The sequence below is a fragment of the Pongo pygmaeus genome, chromosome 16, assembly GCF_028885625.2.
Source record: "Pongo pygmaeus isolate AG05252 chromosome 16, NHGRI_mPonPyg2-v2.0_pri, whole genome shotgun sequence".
NCBI classification, from domain to species: Eukaryota; Metazoa; Chordata; class Mammalia; order Primates; family Hominidae; genus Pongo; species Pongo pygmaeus.
In genome coordinates, this window is record NC_072389.2 from 90,444,724 (window position 1) to 90,461,431 (window position 16,708).

General features: G+C 45.5%; 1 protein-coding gene across 11 annotated transcripts in view; it reads right to left on the reverse strand.

Annotated features, from left to right (window-relative positions):
• SLC28A1 (solute carrier family 28 member 1) overlaps nucleotides 1-16,708 on the reverse strand; it is a 70,622-nt gene that overhangs the window by 47,458 nt on the left and 6,456 nt on the right. For all 11 annotated transcript variants that reach the window (XR_008494104.2, XR_010123998.1, XR_008494105.2 and 8 more), the window contains 2 exons: nucleotides 12,764-12,947; nucleotides 596-737 (listed from right to left, as the gene is read on the reverse strand). Coding sequence is in view for 7 of the 11 variants with exons in the window: in XM_054450989.2 (XP_054306964.1) it covers nucleotides 596-737; nucleotides 12,764-12,947 (326 nt within the window). In the remaining 4 variants the exon portion in view is untranslated. The remainder of the gene's footprint in view (nucleotides 1-595; nucleotides 738-12,763; nucleotides 12,948-16,708) is intronic.

A 16,708-nucleotide genomic window follows, 5' to 3' on the forward strand; every position in this document is an offset into this window, starting at 1 on the left:
TTTAGTCTACATCAGAATTTAGTCTGCATCAGAATTTAGTCTACATCAGAATTTAGTACACATCAGAATTGTGCTTGCTGACAGGATGATTGTTGCCCTTGCCCCTGAGTTTCTAATGCAGTGGTCCTAGGGTGGGGCCTAAGAACTTACATTTCTGGTAAGTTCCATGAAGGCGCTGCTGCTGCTGGACTGGGGCACAGACTTTGAGAAGCACTATTTTAAGCTAATGATTCCAGGAAACCCTTGGCTCTGCAGACAGACTGGAGTTCTGGCCTGTGTTTTCTGTGGTTGGGGGTGGAGGTGGTTCCTGAGCCTACAGACCTGAAGACCAGGATTAGCCTGACCAGAGGACATGTCACCAAGGAAACAAATGTCCTGGTGGCCTCTGAGTCTGGAGAGACATCCCTGCTGAGGAGTTTGAAGACTTCTGCTTCATAGGAAGCCTGTCCTGATACACACAGATCTTCTCCAGGCCCTGAGCCTCCAGGGCTCTCCCAACAGGAGCATCTGCCTATACCCCAGCTCCCAGATCCAGCCTAGGGGCAGAAGAGAGAGGCAAACACTTCCAGCCCTGGGCCCCACAACTAGCACTCACTGCGCAATGATGCTTTGAGCAGGCAAACAGGAGAGCGATGAACACGCAGATTCCTGCGAAGGACACCAGTTGCTCAGGCCGCTGGGAGGTGTCCAGAGACAGCCACAGGACCAGGCCCAGGAAAGCAGCAAGAGCTAGGCCCCTGCAGGCAAGAGGCAGAAAGCCATCACCCTCAGCATTGCACCCCCACCCGACCCACACACAATAGCACCCGGGGACCCAGAGAAAAGGTGCTCAGGGCTGGGAGGAGGAGAAACAGCATAGCAGAGTGGAAGGAGCACCAGCTCTGGAACCACACGCTGGGAAGGGCTGACCTTGCTGTGTGACCTCAGGCAGATCACCTTGCCTCTCTGAGTCTAGTTTCCTCATGGGTCGAATGAAGCCAGAGACCCCTCATTTCTCAAGGTTGCTGAGAGGATTATATAAGGGGATGTATGTACCAAGCTGAGCATAGTGACAAGCACCTGGCTCCATCCAGCTACAGGAATCTCACCGCTGCAGTGATGCTCAGCTCAGCCTCTGACCTTGGGGGAGAAAGGACCTGTGCCGCCCAGGACTCAACACTATCGGCCATGACTGCAAAATGCCTAGAAGCATGTGATGTGAGTTTGGACCTCCAAGCTGAGCACCTGAGACCAAGGAACGGATCCAACCTTAACAGCAACACTTCCCTCCCTGGGGCTGGGATTTGTTTGTCCAGGATGCAGCCTGAAGGGTGGGAGAGCTCAGGTTTTAGCATCAGGTACTCAAGATCTCACCCCAATCCGGTCATCAACTCAATCCAGTCATCAACTCACTGGGTACTACTAATGACAGTTAATGTTCATTGAGCACCTGTTATATGCCAGGTACTATACCGATGCTGAGAGACATGTTCTTTTGATAGAGATGAGGAAACTGAGGCACAGAGAGGCGAAATAACTGGCCCAAGGCCACTCATCTAGAAAGTGGCAGAGCTGAGATTTCAACCCAGGCACTCTGGAAGCAAGGTCTATTCACTTAACTACAGTTTTATCCGGGCCAGTCCTAGCTGGTAAGCAGGAGACCGAAGATCTGAACTCAAGCAGGCTAATTCCAGAGCCTACTGCTTTTCTTTCTGCCCATATTTTTAAACTTTTCTCATTCCAGTTCAATGTGCACAATCTTTGCCTTGTTTTTGTGCCAACTGTACCTCTCTTTACTTACTATTTCTCTTGAGGTTAACTGACTTTATAAGAACTCAAATGTGGCCGGGCACAGTGGCTCATGCCTGTAATCCCAGCACTTCAGGAGGCCAAGGTGGGTGGATCACCTGAGGTCAGGTATTCGAGACCAGCGTGGCCACCATGGTGAAACCCCATCTCTACCAAAAATTCAAAAATTAGCCGGGCATGGCAGCAGGTACCTGTAATCCCAGCTACTTGGGAGGCTGAGGCAGGAGAATCACTTGAATCTGGGAGGCAGAGGTTGCAGTGAGCCAAGATGGCGCTACTGCACTCCAGCCTGGGTGACAGAGCGAGACGCCATCTCAAAAAAACAAAAACAACAACAATAAAAACAACTTAAATGCTTATCTCAGATTTTTTATTTTTAACAGCTTTATTAGAGGTATGGTTGATATATAATTAATTGCACATATTGGAGATGTTCAATTTGATATGCTTTGGCACATGTATACTCCTTGAAACCATCACCACTATCAAGAGAGTGAACGTATCCATCACCCCTTTTGTAATGCCTTCCCTCCCTCCCTGTTCCCAGGTAACAGTTGATATGTTTTCTGCCACTAGATTAGTCTGCATTTTTTTTTTTTTTTTTTGAGACAAAGTCTCATTCCGTTGCTCAAGCTGGAGTACAGTGGCACGATCTCGGCTCACTGCAACCTCCACCTCTGGGGTTTAAGCGCTTTTCCTGCCTCAGCTTCCCAAGTAGCTGGGACTACAGGGATGCACCACCATCCCCAGCTAATTTTTGTATTTTTAGAAGAGATGGGATTTCACCATGTTGGCCAGGCTAGTCTTGAATTTCTGACCTCAAGTGATCCGCCTGCCTCAGCCTCCCAAAGTGCTGGGATTACAGGCGTGAGCCACCGCACCCCGCCTAGTTTGCATTTTTAAGAATTTTATATAAATTTTTAAAAAAGAAAAGAAAGACGTTTATATAAATAGAACCATACAGTACGTGTCCTTTTTTGTTTGACTTCTTTCACTTAGTGTAATTATTTTGAGATTTATCTAGGTTTCTGCATGATTCACTAGTCCGTCCCATCTTACTGCTGAGTAGTATTCCATTATATGGATATACCACACTTTGCTTATCAATGCACCTATTGATGGACATTTTGGTGATTTCCGGTTTTTGGCTATTGCAGATAAAGCTGCTATGAACATTCAAAACTTCATGTGCAAGTCTTTGTGTGGATATATGCTTTTATTTCTCTTGGGTAAATGCCTATAAGTGAAATAGGTAGATTATATGATAGGCCTGGAAACTGCCAGTCTGTTTTCTACAGCAATGGCACAATTTTATATTCCCACCAGCAGTATATAAAAATTTCAGTTCCTCTATATCCTTGCCAACACTTGGTATGGTTAGTCTTTCGAATTCTACCCATTCTGATCAGCATATGGTAGTATCTCTTTCTGCTTTTAACTTTCATTTCTCCACTGATAAATGACGTTGAGCATCTTACCATGTACTCATTTGCCACTTAGGCACCTTCTTTAAATGTCTGTGCATATCTTGAGCCTTTTTTTGTTTTTTTGGTTTGTTTGTTTGTTTGTTGTTTTTTGAGATGGAGTATCGCTCTGTCACACAGGCTGGAGTGCAGTGGCACGAGATCCTGGCTCACTACAACTTCCACCTCCTGGGTTCAAGCAATTCTCCTGCCTCAGTCTCCCAAGTAGCTGGGACTACAGGTGCCTGTCACCACGCCTGGCTAATTTTTGTATTTTTAGTAGAGACAGGGTTTCACCATGTTGACCAGGCTGGTTTTGAACTCCTGATCTCAGGGGATCCACCAAAGTGCCTCCTAAAGTGCTGGGGTTATAGGCGTGAGCCACCACGCTTGGCCTTGAGCTTATTTTTAAATTGGGTTATTTTTCTTATTAAAGATTTATGACAAGGCCAGGCGCCGTGGCTCTGCCTCCCACGTTCAAGCGATTCTTCTGCCTCAGCCTCCTGAGTAGCTGGGACTACAGGTGTGCATCACTACGCCCAGCTAATTTTTGTATTTTTAGTAGAGACCCGGTTTCACCATGTTGGTCAGGCTAGTCTCAGTCTCTTGACCTCGTGATCTGCCTGCCTCAGCCTCCCAAAGTGCTGGGATTACAGGCGTGAGCCACCACACCCGGCCTAAGTTGATTAAATTTTAATCAACTAACTTCCTTCCTTCCTTGCCTTTCACCCTTCCCCTTCGCTTTCCCCTTCCCCTTCCCTTTCTGTCTGTCTTTTTTGAGCCAGGGTCTGCTTTGTTGCCCAGGCTGGAGTGCAGTGACATATAGGCATATTGTGCATAGCTCACTGCAGCCTCGACCTTCTGTGCTCAAGCGATCCTCCTACTTTAGCCTCTCAAGTAGCTGGGCTCACAGGTGCACACCACCATACCTGGCTAATTTATTTATCTATTTTTTTGTAGAGATGGGGTCTTATGATATTACCCAGGCCGGTCTCAAACTCCTGGGCTTAAGCAGTCCTCCTAGCTCAGCCTCACAAAGTGCTGAAATTACAGGCATTAGCCACCTGACCCCATTTCTTTTTGTAGAACCAGGTTTCTGTCTAGTAGCATTTTCCTTCTCCTCGAAGAATTTCCTTTAACATTTCTTTCTTTCTTTTTTCCTTTTTTTTTTTTTTTTTTTTTTTGGAGACAGTGTTCTCACTCTGTCCAGGCTGGAGTGCAGTGGCATTACTTTCTTTCTTTTTTCCTTTTTTTTTGAGACAGTGTCTCACTCTGTCTCCCAGGCTGGAGTTCAGTGGCGTGATCTCAGTTCACTGCAACCTCCACCTCCCAGGTTCAAGCAATTCTTGTCCCTCAGCCACCCAAGTGTAATAGCTGATACTACAGGTGCATGCCACCATGCCTGGCTAATTTTTTTTTTTACATTTTTATTAGAGACAGGATTTCACCATATTGCTCAGGCTAGTCTTGAACTCCTGGGCTTAAGTGATCTGTCCAACTCGGCCTCCCAAATTGCTGGGATTATAGACATGAGCCACCACACCCGGCCGGCCTGCTTGCTTGCTTGCTTGCTTGCTTTTTCTTTCTTTCTTTCTTTCCCTCTTTCCCTCTTTCTCTCTTTCTTTCTGCCATAGTATCTCCCTCTATCGCCCAGGCAGCAGTCAGTGGCGTGATCATGGCTCACTGCAGCCTATGTCTCCCAAGCTGAAGCGATCCTCCTTTCTCAGCCTCCTGAGTAGCTGGGACTACAGGTGTGTGCCACTCCTTTAGCATTTCTTGTAGCATAAATCTGCTTTTTATGTCTGAAAAATTATTTCAGCTTTTGTATGACTGAAAGAGTTCTTATTTCCTCTTCTTTTTTGAAATACATTTCACTGGTAAAGAATTCTAGGTGGACAGCCTTTTGGGTATTTGCTATTGTTGTTGTTTACTGTTCCACTATTTTCTCACTCATTTTTGACAAGAAATCTGCTAGTAATCCATATTTCTGCTCCTCTGCACATGTCTTTTTTCTCTAGCTGTTGTTAAGGTTTTATCACTGATTTTAAGTAATTTGATTATTGCCTCGGTATAGTCTTCATGTTTCTTGTGCTGGGGGTTTATGAAGTTTCTTGAATCTTTGGGTGTCCAATTGTCATCCTATTTGGATTTTTTTTTTTGGACATAATTTCTTCAAATATTTTCTTCTGCCCTGCTTCTCCTCTGGAGACTTCAATTGTGTATATTTGCCACTGAAATTGTGCCCTGGTTAACTGATGCTCTGTTTGAATTTTTTCAGGTTTTGTCTTTAAGATGTGTTAGGCCAATTAAAAGAACTAGAAAAGCAAGAGCAAACACATTCAAAAACTAGCAGAAGGCAAGAAATAACTAAAATCAGAGCAGAACTGAAGGAAATAGAGACACAAAAAAACCCTTCAAAAATTAATGAATCCAGGAGCTGGTTTTTTGAAAGGATCAACAAAATTGATAGACCGCTAGCAAGACTAATAAAGAAGAAAAGAGAGAAGAATCAAATAGACGCAATAAATAATGATAAAGGGGATATCACCACCGATCCCACAGAAATACAAACTACCATCAGAGAATACTACAAACATCTCTATGCAAATAAACTAGAAAATCTAGAAGAAACGGATAAATTCCTCGACACATACACTCTCCCAAGACTAAACCACGAAGAAGTTGAATCTCTGAATAGACCAATAACAGGATCTGAAATTGTGGCAATAATCAATAGCTTACCAACCAAAAAGAGTCCAGGACCAGATGGATTCACAGCTGAATTCTACCAGAAGTACAAGGAGGAACTGGTACCATTCCTTCTGAAATTATTCCAATCAATAGAAAAAGAGGGAATCCTCCCTAACTCATTTTATGAGGCCAGCATCATCCTGATACCAAAGCCGGGCAGAGACACAACCAAAAAAGAGAATTTTAGACCAATATCCTTGATGAACATTGATGCAAAAATCCTCAATAAAATACTGGCAAATCGAATCCAGCAGCACATCAAAAAGCTTATCCACCATGATTAAGGGGGCTTCATCCCTGAGATGCAAGGCTGGTTCAATATACGCAAATCAATAAATGTAATCCAGCATATAAACAGAACCAAAGACAAAAACCACATGATTATCTCAATAGATGCAGAAAAGGCCTTTGAAAAAATTCAACAACCTTCATGCTAAAAACTCTCAATAAATTAGGTATTGATGGGACATATCTCAAAATAATAAGAGCTATCTATGACAAACCCACAGCCAATATCATACTGAATGGGCAAAAACTGGAAGCATTCCCTTTGAAAACTGGCATAAGACAGGGATGCCCTCTCTCACCACTCCTATTCAACACAGTGTTGGAAGTTCTGGCCAGGGCAATCAGGCAGGAGAAGGAAATAAAGGGTATTCAATTAGGAAAAGAGGAAGTCAAATTGTCCCTGTTTGCAGATGACATGATTGTATATCTAGAAAACCCCATTGTCTCAGCCCAAAATCTCCTTAAGCTGATAAGCAACTTCAGCAAAGTCTCAGGATACAAAATCAATGCACAAAAATCACAAGCGTTCTCATACACCAATAACAGACAAACAGAGAGCCAAATCATGAGTGAACTCCCATTCACAATTGCTTCAAAGAGAATAAAATACTTAGGAATTCAACTTACAAGGGACGTGAAGGACCTCTTCAAGGAGAACTACAAACCACTGCTCAATGAAATAAAAGAGGATACAAACAAATGGAAGAACATTCCATGCTTATGGGTAGGAAGAATCAATATCGTGAAAATGGCCATACTGCCCAAGGTAATTTATAGATTCAATGCCATCCCCATCAAGCTACCAATGACTTTCTTCACAGAATTGGAAAAAACTACTTTAAAGTTCATATGGAACCAAAAAAGATCCCACATCGCCAAGTCAATCCTAAGCCAAAAGAACGAAGCTGGAGGCATCACGCTACCTGACTTCAAACTACACTACAAGGCTACAGTAACCAAAACAGTACGGTACTGGCACCAAAACAGAGATATAGATCAATGGAACAGAACACAGCCCTCAGAAATAACGCCACATATCTACAACTATCTGATCTTTGACAAACCTGAGAAAAACAAGCAATGGGGAAAGGATTCCCTATTTAATAAATGGTGCTGGGAAAACTGGCTAGCCATAAGTAGAAAGCTGAAACTGGATCCCTTCCTTACACCTTATACAAAAATTAATTCAAGATGGATTAAAGACTTAAATGTTAGACCTAAAACCATAAAAACCCTAGGAGAAAACCTAGGCATTACCATTCAGGACATAAGCATGGGCAAGGACTTCATGTCTAAAACACCAAAAGCAATGGCAACAAAAGCCAAAATTGACAAATGGGATCTAATTAAACTAAAGAGCTTCTGTACAGCAAAAGAAACTACCATCAGAGTGAACAGGCAACCTACAAAATGGGAGAAAATTTTCACAACCTACTCATCTGACAAAGGGCTAATATCCAGAATCTACAATGAACTCAAACAAATTTACAAGAAAAAAACAAACAACCCCATCAAAAAGTGGGCAAAGGATATGAACAGACACTTCTCAAAAGAAGACATTTATGCAGCCAAAAGACACATGAAAAAATGCTCATTATCACTGGCCATCAGAGAAATGCAAATCAAAACCACAATGAGATACCATCTCACACCAGTTAGAATGGCAATCATTAAAATGTCAAGAAACAACAGGTGCTGGAGAGGATGTGGAGAAATAGGAACACTTTTACACTGTTGGTGGGACTGTAAACTAGTTCAACCATTGTGGAAGTCAGTGTGGCGATTCCTCAGGGATCTAGAACTAGAAATACCATTTGACCTAGCCATCCCATTACTGGGTATATACCCAAAGGACTATAAATCATGCTGCTATAAAGACACATGTACACATATGTTTATTGCGGCACTATTCACAATAGCAAAGACTTGGAACCAACCCAAATGGCCAACAATGATAGACTGAATTAAGAAAATGTGGCACATATACACCATGGAATACTATGCAGCCATAAAAAATGATGAGTTCATGTCCTTTGTAGGGACATGAATGAAATTGGAAATCTTCATTCTCAGTAAACTATCTCAAGGATAAAAAGCCAAACACCGCATGTTCTCACTCATAGATGGGAATTGAACAATGAGAACACATGGATATAGGAAGGGGAACATCACACTCTGGGGACTGTTGTGGGGTGGGGGGAGCGGGGAGGGATAGCATTAGGAGATATACCCAATGCTAAATGGGTGCAGCACACCAGCATGGCACATGTATATATACTTAACTAACCTGCACATTGTGCACATGTACCCTAAAACTTAAAGTATAATAATAATAAAAAAAAAAAGAACTGAAAAAAAAAAAAAAGATGTGCTAGGCAGGGCCTGAGAAGCATTTATTCTAGAGTTGATTTTTTTTTTCTCTGCTACTGAGCCAAAACCTTCTTAGTATGCTAAACAATGCCCGGTGAATTCTGAGGTTTATTCACCTGTCAGGAATAGACACTATTCCTGGCCCTGTGTGATTCCAGGTATGATTCCCTCTTCTCCTTTTGGGTGGTTCTTTCCTAGCCCTAGGGTAGTTTCCTTGTCTGTATTCTCTGAGCAGAACTCAACTGCATGTTCAAGGAGGATTCTCTGCATAGCTCTGGGCTTTGCTCTGCGATCTCTCAACTGTGTCTCTGTGCTCTGCAATGTGAACCCTGCCTGCCTTGGCTTCCCTGGATTTCCAGCTCTGTCTCTTCAACTTAGGGAGTCTCCTGGTCCCACCTCAGTTTTCCTTCCCTGTGCTGTGGTCTGGAAACGCTCTCCAGACAGTCAGCTGGGGAGACCATAGGGCTAAACTCATTTGTTTCCTAATTCTCAAGGATCAGTGTCCTTTATTGCCTGATGTCCAACATCTAAGAGCTCTTGTCTCATGTATTCGTTCCAGTTTTTTAGCTGTTTCAACTGGGAGGATAAACCTGGTCTCTGTTACTGCATCTTGACTGGGAGCCAAAATCAAATGCATGTATTTTTTTTTTTTTTCTGAGACGGAGTCTTGCTCTGTCGCCCAGGCTGGAGTGCAGTGGCGTGATCTCAGCTCACTGCAAGCTCTGCCTCCCGGGTTCACACCATTCTCCTGCCTCAGCTTCCTGAGTAGCTGGGACTACAGGCGCCCGCCACCATGTCTGGCTAATTTTTTTGTATTTTTAGTAGAGATGGGGTTTCACCACGTTAGCCAGGATGGTCTGGATCTCCTGACCTCGTGATCCGCCCACCTCGGCCTCCCAAAGTGTTGGGGTTACAGACGTTAGCCACTGCGCCCGGCCCAGATGCATGTATTTTTTAACAGCTTTATTGAGACAAAATTTACATGCCATACAATTTGCCCATTTACAGTGTATGGTTCAAGGATAGAAGGTCCTCACAAAACTAAAAATAGGACCACCATATGATTCAGTAATTCCGCTACTGGGTATATATGAAAAAAAAAAAAGGAAATCAATATATTGAAAAGACATCTGCACTCCATGTTTATTGCAGCATGATTCACAATAGCCAAAATATGGAATCAACCTAGGTGCCCGTCAACAGATGAGTGGATAAAGAAAATGTGGTATATATACACAATCGAATATTATTCAGCCATAAAAAACAATGAAATCCTGTTATTTGCAGCAACATGGATGGAACTGGAGGTCATTATGTTAAGTGAAATAAGCCAAGCACGGAAAGACAAATATTGCATGTTCTCACTCATGTATGGGAGCTTAAAAAGTAGATCTTATGAAGATAGACAGTAGTTTGGTGGCTACCAGAGACTCTTAAGGGGGAGAGGGAGGCGGGATGACGAGAAGTTGATTAATGGGTACAAATACACAGTGTGAGAGAAGAAACGAGACCTAGTGACAGATATATCAGTAAGGTGGCTACAGTGTAATGTATTGCATATTTCAAAATAGCTAGGAGAATTTGAATAGTTCTAACATAAAGAAAGACAAATATTTAAGTTGATGGATATCCCAAGTACACTGATTTGATCTTTACAAATTATATGAATGTATTAAATTATCACATGTACCCTGAAACTATGCACATTTATTAGGTTGGTGCAAAATTTATTGCATTACGGCAAAACCACAATTACTTCTGCACCAATCTAATAATATTATGCAGCAATTTTTTGAAGTGTATTTTTGTTTGTTTGTTTTGTTTTGTTTTGTTTTGAGATGGAGTCTCGCTCTGTCACCCAGGCTGGAGTGCAGTGGTGCAATCTTGGCTCACTGCAACCTCTGCCTCCCGGGTTCACGTGATTCTCTTGCCTCTGCCTCCTAAGTAGCTGGGACTACAGGCGCGTACCACCACACCCAGCCATTTTTTTTTTTTTTTTTTTTTTGTATTTTTAGTAGAGATGGGGTTTCACCATGTTAGCCAGGATGGTCTCCATCTCCTGACCTCATGATCCACCCACCTCAGCCTCCCAAAGTGCTGGGATTACAGGCATGAGCCACCATGCCTGGCCAAAAGTGTATGGTTTAATGGTTTTTAGTATAGTTACAACTTTGTGCAACCATTACCATAATCCTAGGATATTTTCATCAGCCCAAAGAGAAACCCCAAACCACTGGTGGTCACCACCTCCTCTTCCCATCCACCCTAGCAGTCACTAATCAACTCTCTGTCTCCACAGATTTGCCCATTCTGGACATTTCATATAAATGGAATCATGCAGTATATGGTTCTTTAAGACTGGTTTCTTTCACTGAGCATGATGTTCTCAAGGTTTATGATTATTGTAGTATTTATCAATACTACATTCCTTTTCATAGCCGAATAATATTCTATTGTATGTATATTAGATTTTCTTTATCCATTTTTCAGTTTATAGACATATGGGTAGTTTTCACTACCGAGTAGCTGGGATTACAGGCGCCCAACACCCTGCCTGGCTAATTTTTGTATTTTTAGTAGAGACCTGGTTTCGCCATGTTGGCCAGGCTGGTCTCAAACTCCTGACCTCGCGATCCACCTGCCTCGGACTCCCAAAGTGCTGGGATTACAGGCATGAGCCACCGTGCCCGGCCAGCCTAACCATTTTCTAAAGCAACTGCACAGTTTCGCATTTCCACCAGCAGTGTCTAAGGGTTTCAATTTCTCCACATCTTTGCCAACACTTTTTATCATCTGTCTTATTGATTATGGCCATCTGACTGAATATGAAGTGGTATCTTATTATGGCTTTGCTTTGCACTTCCATGATGACTACTGATGTTGAGCACATTTTCATGAGCTTTTTGGCTATAGCAAAACCTTTAATCATTCTTCAAGTGGGTTGTCTCTTTATGGTTGAGTTGTAATTCTGCATACAGTTTCTTTATGCAGACATATGATTTGTATATCTTTTCTCTCATTCCATGAGTTGTCTTTTCACTTTTTTGATAGTGTGTGTTGCATCAAAAAGTTTTTAGCTTTTATGAAGTCCAGTTTATCTGCATGCATTTTTTAAAGGAAACTTCCCATCAGTCCCTCAAGTGGAAAACCATTATCAATGACTTGTCACAGAAGACCATTGCAAAAATAAATCACTAATGTATTTAATAAAGAGAAGTCAAATGTAACAGTAAATGTATTTATAAATAAAATTTTAAATGTGTTCATCCACAGGCTGGCTCAAATCATTTTGCTGTGGTATGTGGATCTCACTTTGGGAAAGTGAGAGGCACCCCTGTACCCCTGCATCACCCTGACTTAGTCTTTGGGTATCTTTGGTCACCAGCTTCTTCATCAACAAAATAGAGTACTGAAATAGATTGATGGTCTTCAGACTTTTTTTTTAAGCCATAGAAACTGTTTTTTTTTCCCCCAGCGAATTTTCTTTTTTTGTGAACCTTGGCTTATAAAACACATAAATTTAGAGCTGCCTGGTGAAATGGTGGGTTGGGCGGAAAGTCTGAATTTTCCCTCCACCACCTCCCTCTCCTGCCCTGTGACATCGCTGAGATTTCCAGCGCTCCAAGGAATCCAGTTTGAAAAGCAACAGATCTCAAACTGTTGTCCAAGGACGCTGCTTGCTACATCAGAATCCCCTGGAGGCTAATGAAAAATACTAGCACCTGGACCCCCATCGAGCCTGCTGAATCCCACTCCAGGGATGGTCCCTGCGGCTTTTTGTCTCACACCGCCCAGGTGATCTGAGGGAGGTACTGATTCGCGCCCTCCTTGCTCCATGGGCTGGGATCAGTGAATAGAGGAAACTGTTGAGTCCAGTTTTCATCCACCACAGTCACCTGCTGTAACTGGGACTAAGAACTGATGAAACACCACAAAGATGCTGCTTTGTTTGAAGCCACCCACCAGCTCCTGCCCTGGGGCCCCAGAGAGTTCGCCATGACACAGAGCCTTCCTCCTCCTCCAGCCCTGGCCATAACCCTGGAGCCAACCCCTCAGCTCATGGGCCCTCCCCTGCCCTGCCTCGGGGCTGTGAGCTCACTCACCTCTTAAACCAGAGCAGCAGGCGGGGATGGCCCTGAGGCTTGAGAAACTTCCTCAGCTTTGGCCCCAGAAGCCGTTTCAGCAGGCGGTGGCCCAGGAAGGTGAGGACCACACAGGTGAGGACAAACAGAGCTAGGGCCCTCTGGAAATCCAGGAGGCAGGCCACCAGCAGGAAGCCAGTGAACCCTGGGGGACGAGACAGAGGAGGGGTTAACGGCCAGGACACCACCTCTTCAGACCCCTGCAGCCCCGCCCACGGACTCCACCTTACTCCACCCAGAGTCTGGAGGGCAGGAAAGTCACCCAATCTCACTGAGCCTGTTTCCTCATCTGGAAATGAAAACAACCACCGCTACTGTGCCAAAAAGTAGTTAGGAGTTACTGGCAGAAGGTGTTGTGAAAGGGCCTTGCAAATTGTAAAGTGCTTACCAAATGTGAGGGAGATGTGTAAGGAGGCCTTGAAGCCAAACAGCAAGAGGCGCTGGGCATCAGTGGAGCATCTGCTGTGGTCCAGCGCCATGCTAGGCCCCACGGAGGAAGGAGATGAGCCCATCAGCTACTCCATGAAGGAGTTCACACATGTGTGCCTGGACTGCGTTCTGAAATGTTCATCAATGACCATGCTTCCTGGAGTTTCCTTTGCCCTTTTGCCCTTCTTTCCTTTGAGCCACTCAGCCAGTCCATGCTTATGCCTCGGAAAGGCATGTGAGAATGGATAGCAGGCGAGGAGATGTCTCTTCCTAGATTTTTTTTTTTTTTTTTTTTTTTTTGGAGATAGGGTCTGACTTTGTTGCTCAGGCTGGAGTACAGTGGCACGATCTCGGCTGACTGCAAACTCCGCCTCCTGGGTCCAAGCAATCCTTCTCCCTCAGCCTCCCGAGTAGCTGGGATTACAGCTGCCCACCACCATGGCTGGCTAATTTTTGTATTTTTGGTAGAGACAGGGTTTCGCCATATTGCTGAGGCTGGTGTTGAACTCCTGGGCTCAAGTGATCCGCCCACCTCAGCCTCCCAAAGTGCTGCGATTACAAGCGTAAGCCACCGCGCCCGGCCTCTCCCTGGCTTTTGAATTTCAGAATTCAGGATCCTCGAAGAATGGAAAGGACTCACAGCCATGGATAAAAAACGTGATCTGAAACATCATGAATAAGGGTAAGTTCTACTCAACCCCTCTGCTACAGGCAATAACAAGGACACTGGTATCACAGAGAAAGCGCCTGAGCCTGGCAAGGCCGCCAAGCCAGGTGTGTTTGCAGCATTGCAAGCAGTGAAGCTCTGTGCCTGGCTTCCTGGTCGAGTCCCAGGGAGGTCCCAGGACTGCAGAGAGAGGAATGCCCATGTGGTGCATGGCAAGCAGGGCCCTAGAAAGCCAGTGAGGTTCTGCAGGCACCAAAACAGCGGAACTAGTCTCCACGAGAGGCCTGAAGAGGAGAGAGGCGGGAGACCAGAATGAGCCCCCATGGAGAAGAGGGCGTCGCCGTGGCCACCTGTAAGGATAGAGGACTCAGGACCAGCTGGAGAAGTGGACAGGTCAGGAGACACTTGAGGAGTAATGATAGATAACCCCCCCGCCCGGTGACCCCCAGAGGAAGGGATGAAGGGAGGTTCCAACTGGACAGAAATTGAGTTCCCGTCACTCACTGGAATGATAACATTGAGGTAGAAGATAAGATGAGTTATGAAAAATAAAATGACCTTTCTCTCACATGGAAGCTTGTGGGCTGGAGTTCCTACCTGAACGGGTGTCATTGAGACACACGGGTGGAGCCCCACAGAGCGGTGCTGGGGCTGCTGGTACCGGCCGTGGGGGTTCAGGGGAGGGGGACCTGGCCAGGGAGAAGCTCCGTGGTCGCCAGGAGGTGAGCTTAGCATTTCAGATGCATTTGCACAATGAATCCTCACAAGACCCCTACAAGGTGGGGTCTACAGTGATGCCCACTTGGAGAGCGAGGCCTCTGAGGCCAGCTGAGATGAGTGACTCACACAGGGAAGGCATGGGGCTAGGAGGCCAAGAAGGTCTGTGCGCCTCAAGGCCTGTGCTTTGTGGTTGGGACGGGCAAGGAAGGCTGGGGGGGGGCGGGGTCTGGGCAGGCCAGGATGGGGACTCAGGGAGAGGGGGCAGTGTGGAGGGGTCCTCCAGGCGGGGCACAAGGACAGAAGTGCTTTTGGAAGTATTTATTCGTCTAGGATCCATTCACAGGGACTGGTTTGGGGACGGGCAGGACCTGAGCTAAGCTCGTTGAAGACCTCCCTGGGACTTTGGCTGGAATAGCCGGCAAGAGGCACACCCTTCTTCTAAGACTGGGGACACCAAGGCCATCCTTGTTAGTCTGATGGTGCCAGGGCTGTCGCTGCACCCATGGAGAAGGCCTACCTAAGGTGAGCAAGCCACTGTCACAGCTCAGGGGCCAAGTCCTGAGAATATGAGCCTCATTTCTCTATCACAGCTATTCCCAGAACGTCTGTGAACAGCCTCCCCAGGAAAGAGGTGATGTAATAAAGATATTGAAAAGCCAGAGAAATCAAAGTCACCCAGAAACAGAGAAAGTCACTGCTGACCATTGCAGGGGATCATTTAATGATTCAGACTGCATTCCTGACAGCCATGGCAAACGTGGAAATAGGATGAGAGGGGTAATTTTCATTCTCTACTGGAGAGAATTCAATTGTTCTTCAAGAGAAACAAAACAGATCTGAGTGAAGGAGGCAGCCAAGGAAACAGAGATGGTCCTGGCTTCAGACCCTGCCAAAGGTGGATGTCACCATCTCTAGAAGGAAGCTGTGAGGGACATGGACCTACCCCATCTCAGCAGCTGACCCTACTTCCAAGTTCACCAAGCAGACCAGGTCATTGCTGTCGCCTCTCTCACTGCCCCTCCCCTCCAGAGCACCTATAATGACCTCTGCATCTGTACCCATCCTCCTTTTTCTTTTTTTAAAATTTATTTTTATTTTAAAAATTTTTTGTAGAGGTGGGGTCTTGCGTGTGGCCCAGGTTGGTCTCAAACTCCTGGGCTCAAACAATCTTCCCACTACAGCCTCCCAAAGTGCTGGGATTACAGGCATGAACCACCTGCCATGCCTGGCCCCTCTTTAATTCCAACCTATCAGGATGAGGTGAGCTTGCACCTGCAAAGACCCATCCCTCCCCGTGGGGCGGGGAGCTTTTCTACTCCGTGCCAGGGGACCTTGCTCCATCGGACATCTCTTCATCTCCCATTCCTTCACGTTCCTTCTACAAACTCCCCACCTCAGCTCGTACACACAAAGTGTCTCCCACCCCAAACTCATGCCCATCCTTGACACTGGGTCACACCCTGCCCATTCAGCCTCCCCACCTGATCTCATAAAAATGGATCCAAAAAGCCATTTACACTTGCTGTCTACACAGCCTCATCTCCTACCTGCTCCAATTCAGTTTTTGCACCTACACCCTAAGTCACCAGTGGCCTCCTTGTCCCTAAATTGGTGGACACGGCTCAGTTTTTGTCCTGCGGGTCTTGCAGAGATGCTGCTGATCTTTCCCTCCTTGAAACCCTTGCTCCTTTGGCTGCCGCCAACCCCTTCTGTGTGGCTGGTCTCCAGGCTTCTGTCCTTGACCCACTTCTCAATTCATTCTCCAAGTGTGCCCGGGGAGCCTCCTCTCTCCCTCAGATGGCCTGGCAGTGGCACCTCCAACAAACTATCCTAATTATCCCCCTTCTTGCCAAGACTCCCTCCTGCACGCATGTTCTCTAGCTCTGTGGAAGGCACCATCAACCTCCCATCACCCGAGCAGGCCCCTGGGGCAGCCCTGATTCAGGGTTTCCTTCGTGCTGCACACCCAGTCGTTGCCAAGTGCAGCTAGCATTGCTTCCCTAGGACCTCTCCCATTGCCCCCACCCACCTTCCACAGTTTCATTCTCACACAGGCACTGCAGCCCTCAATGTCTCCGTCTCCCCATCTT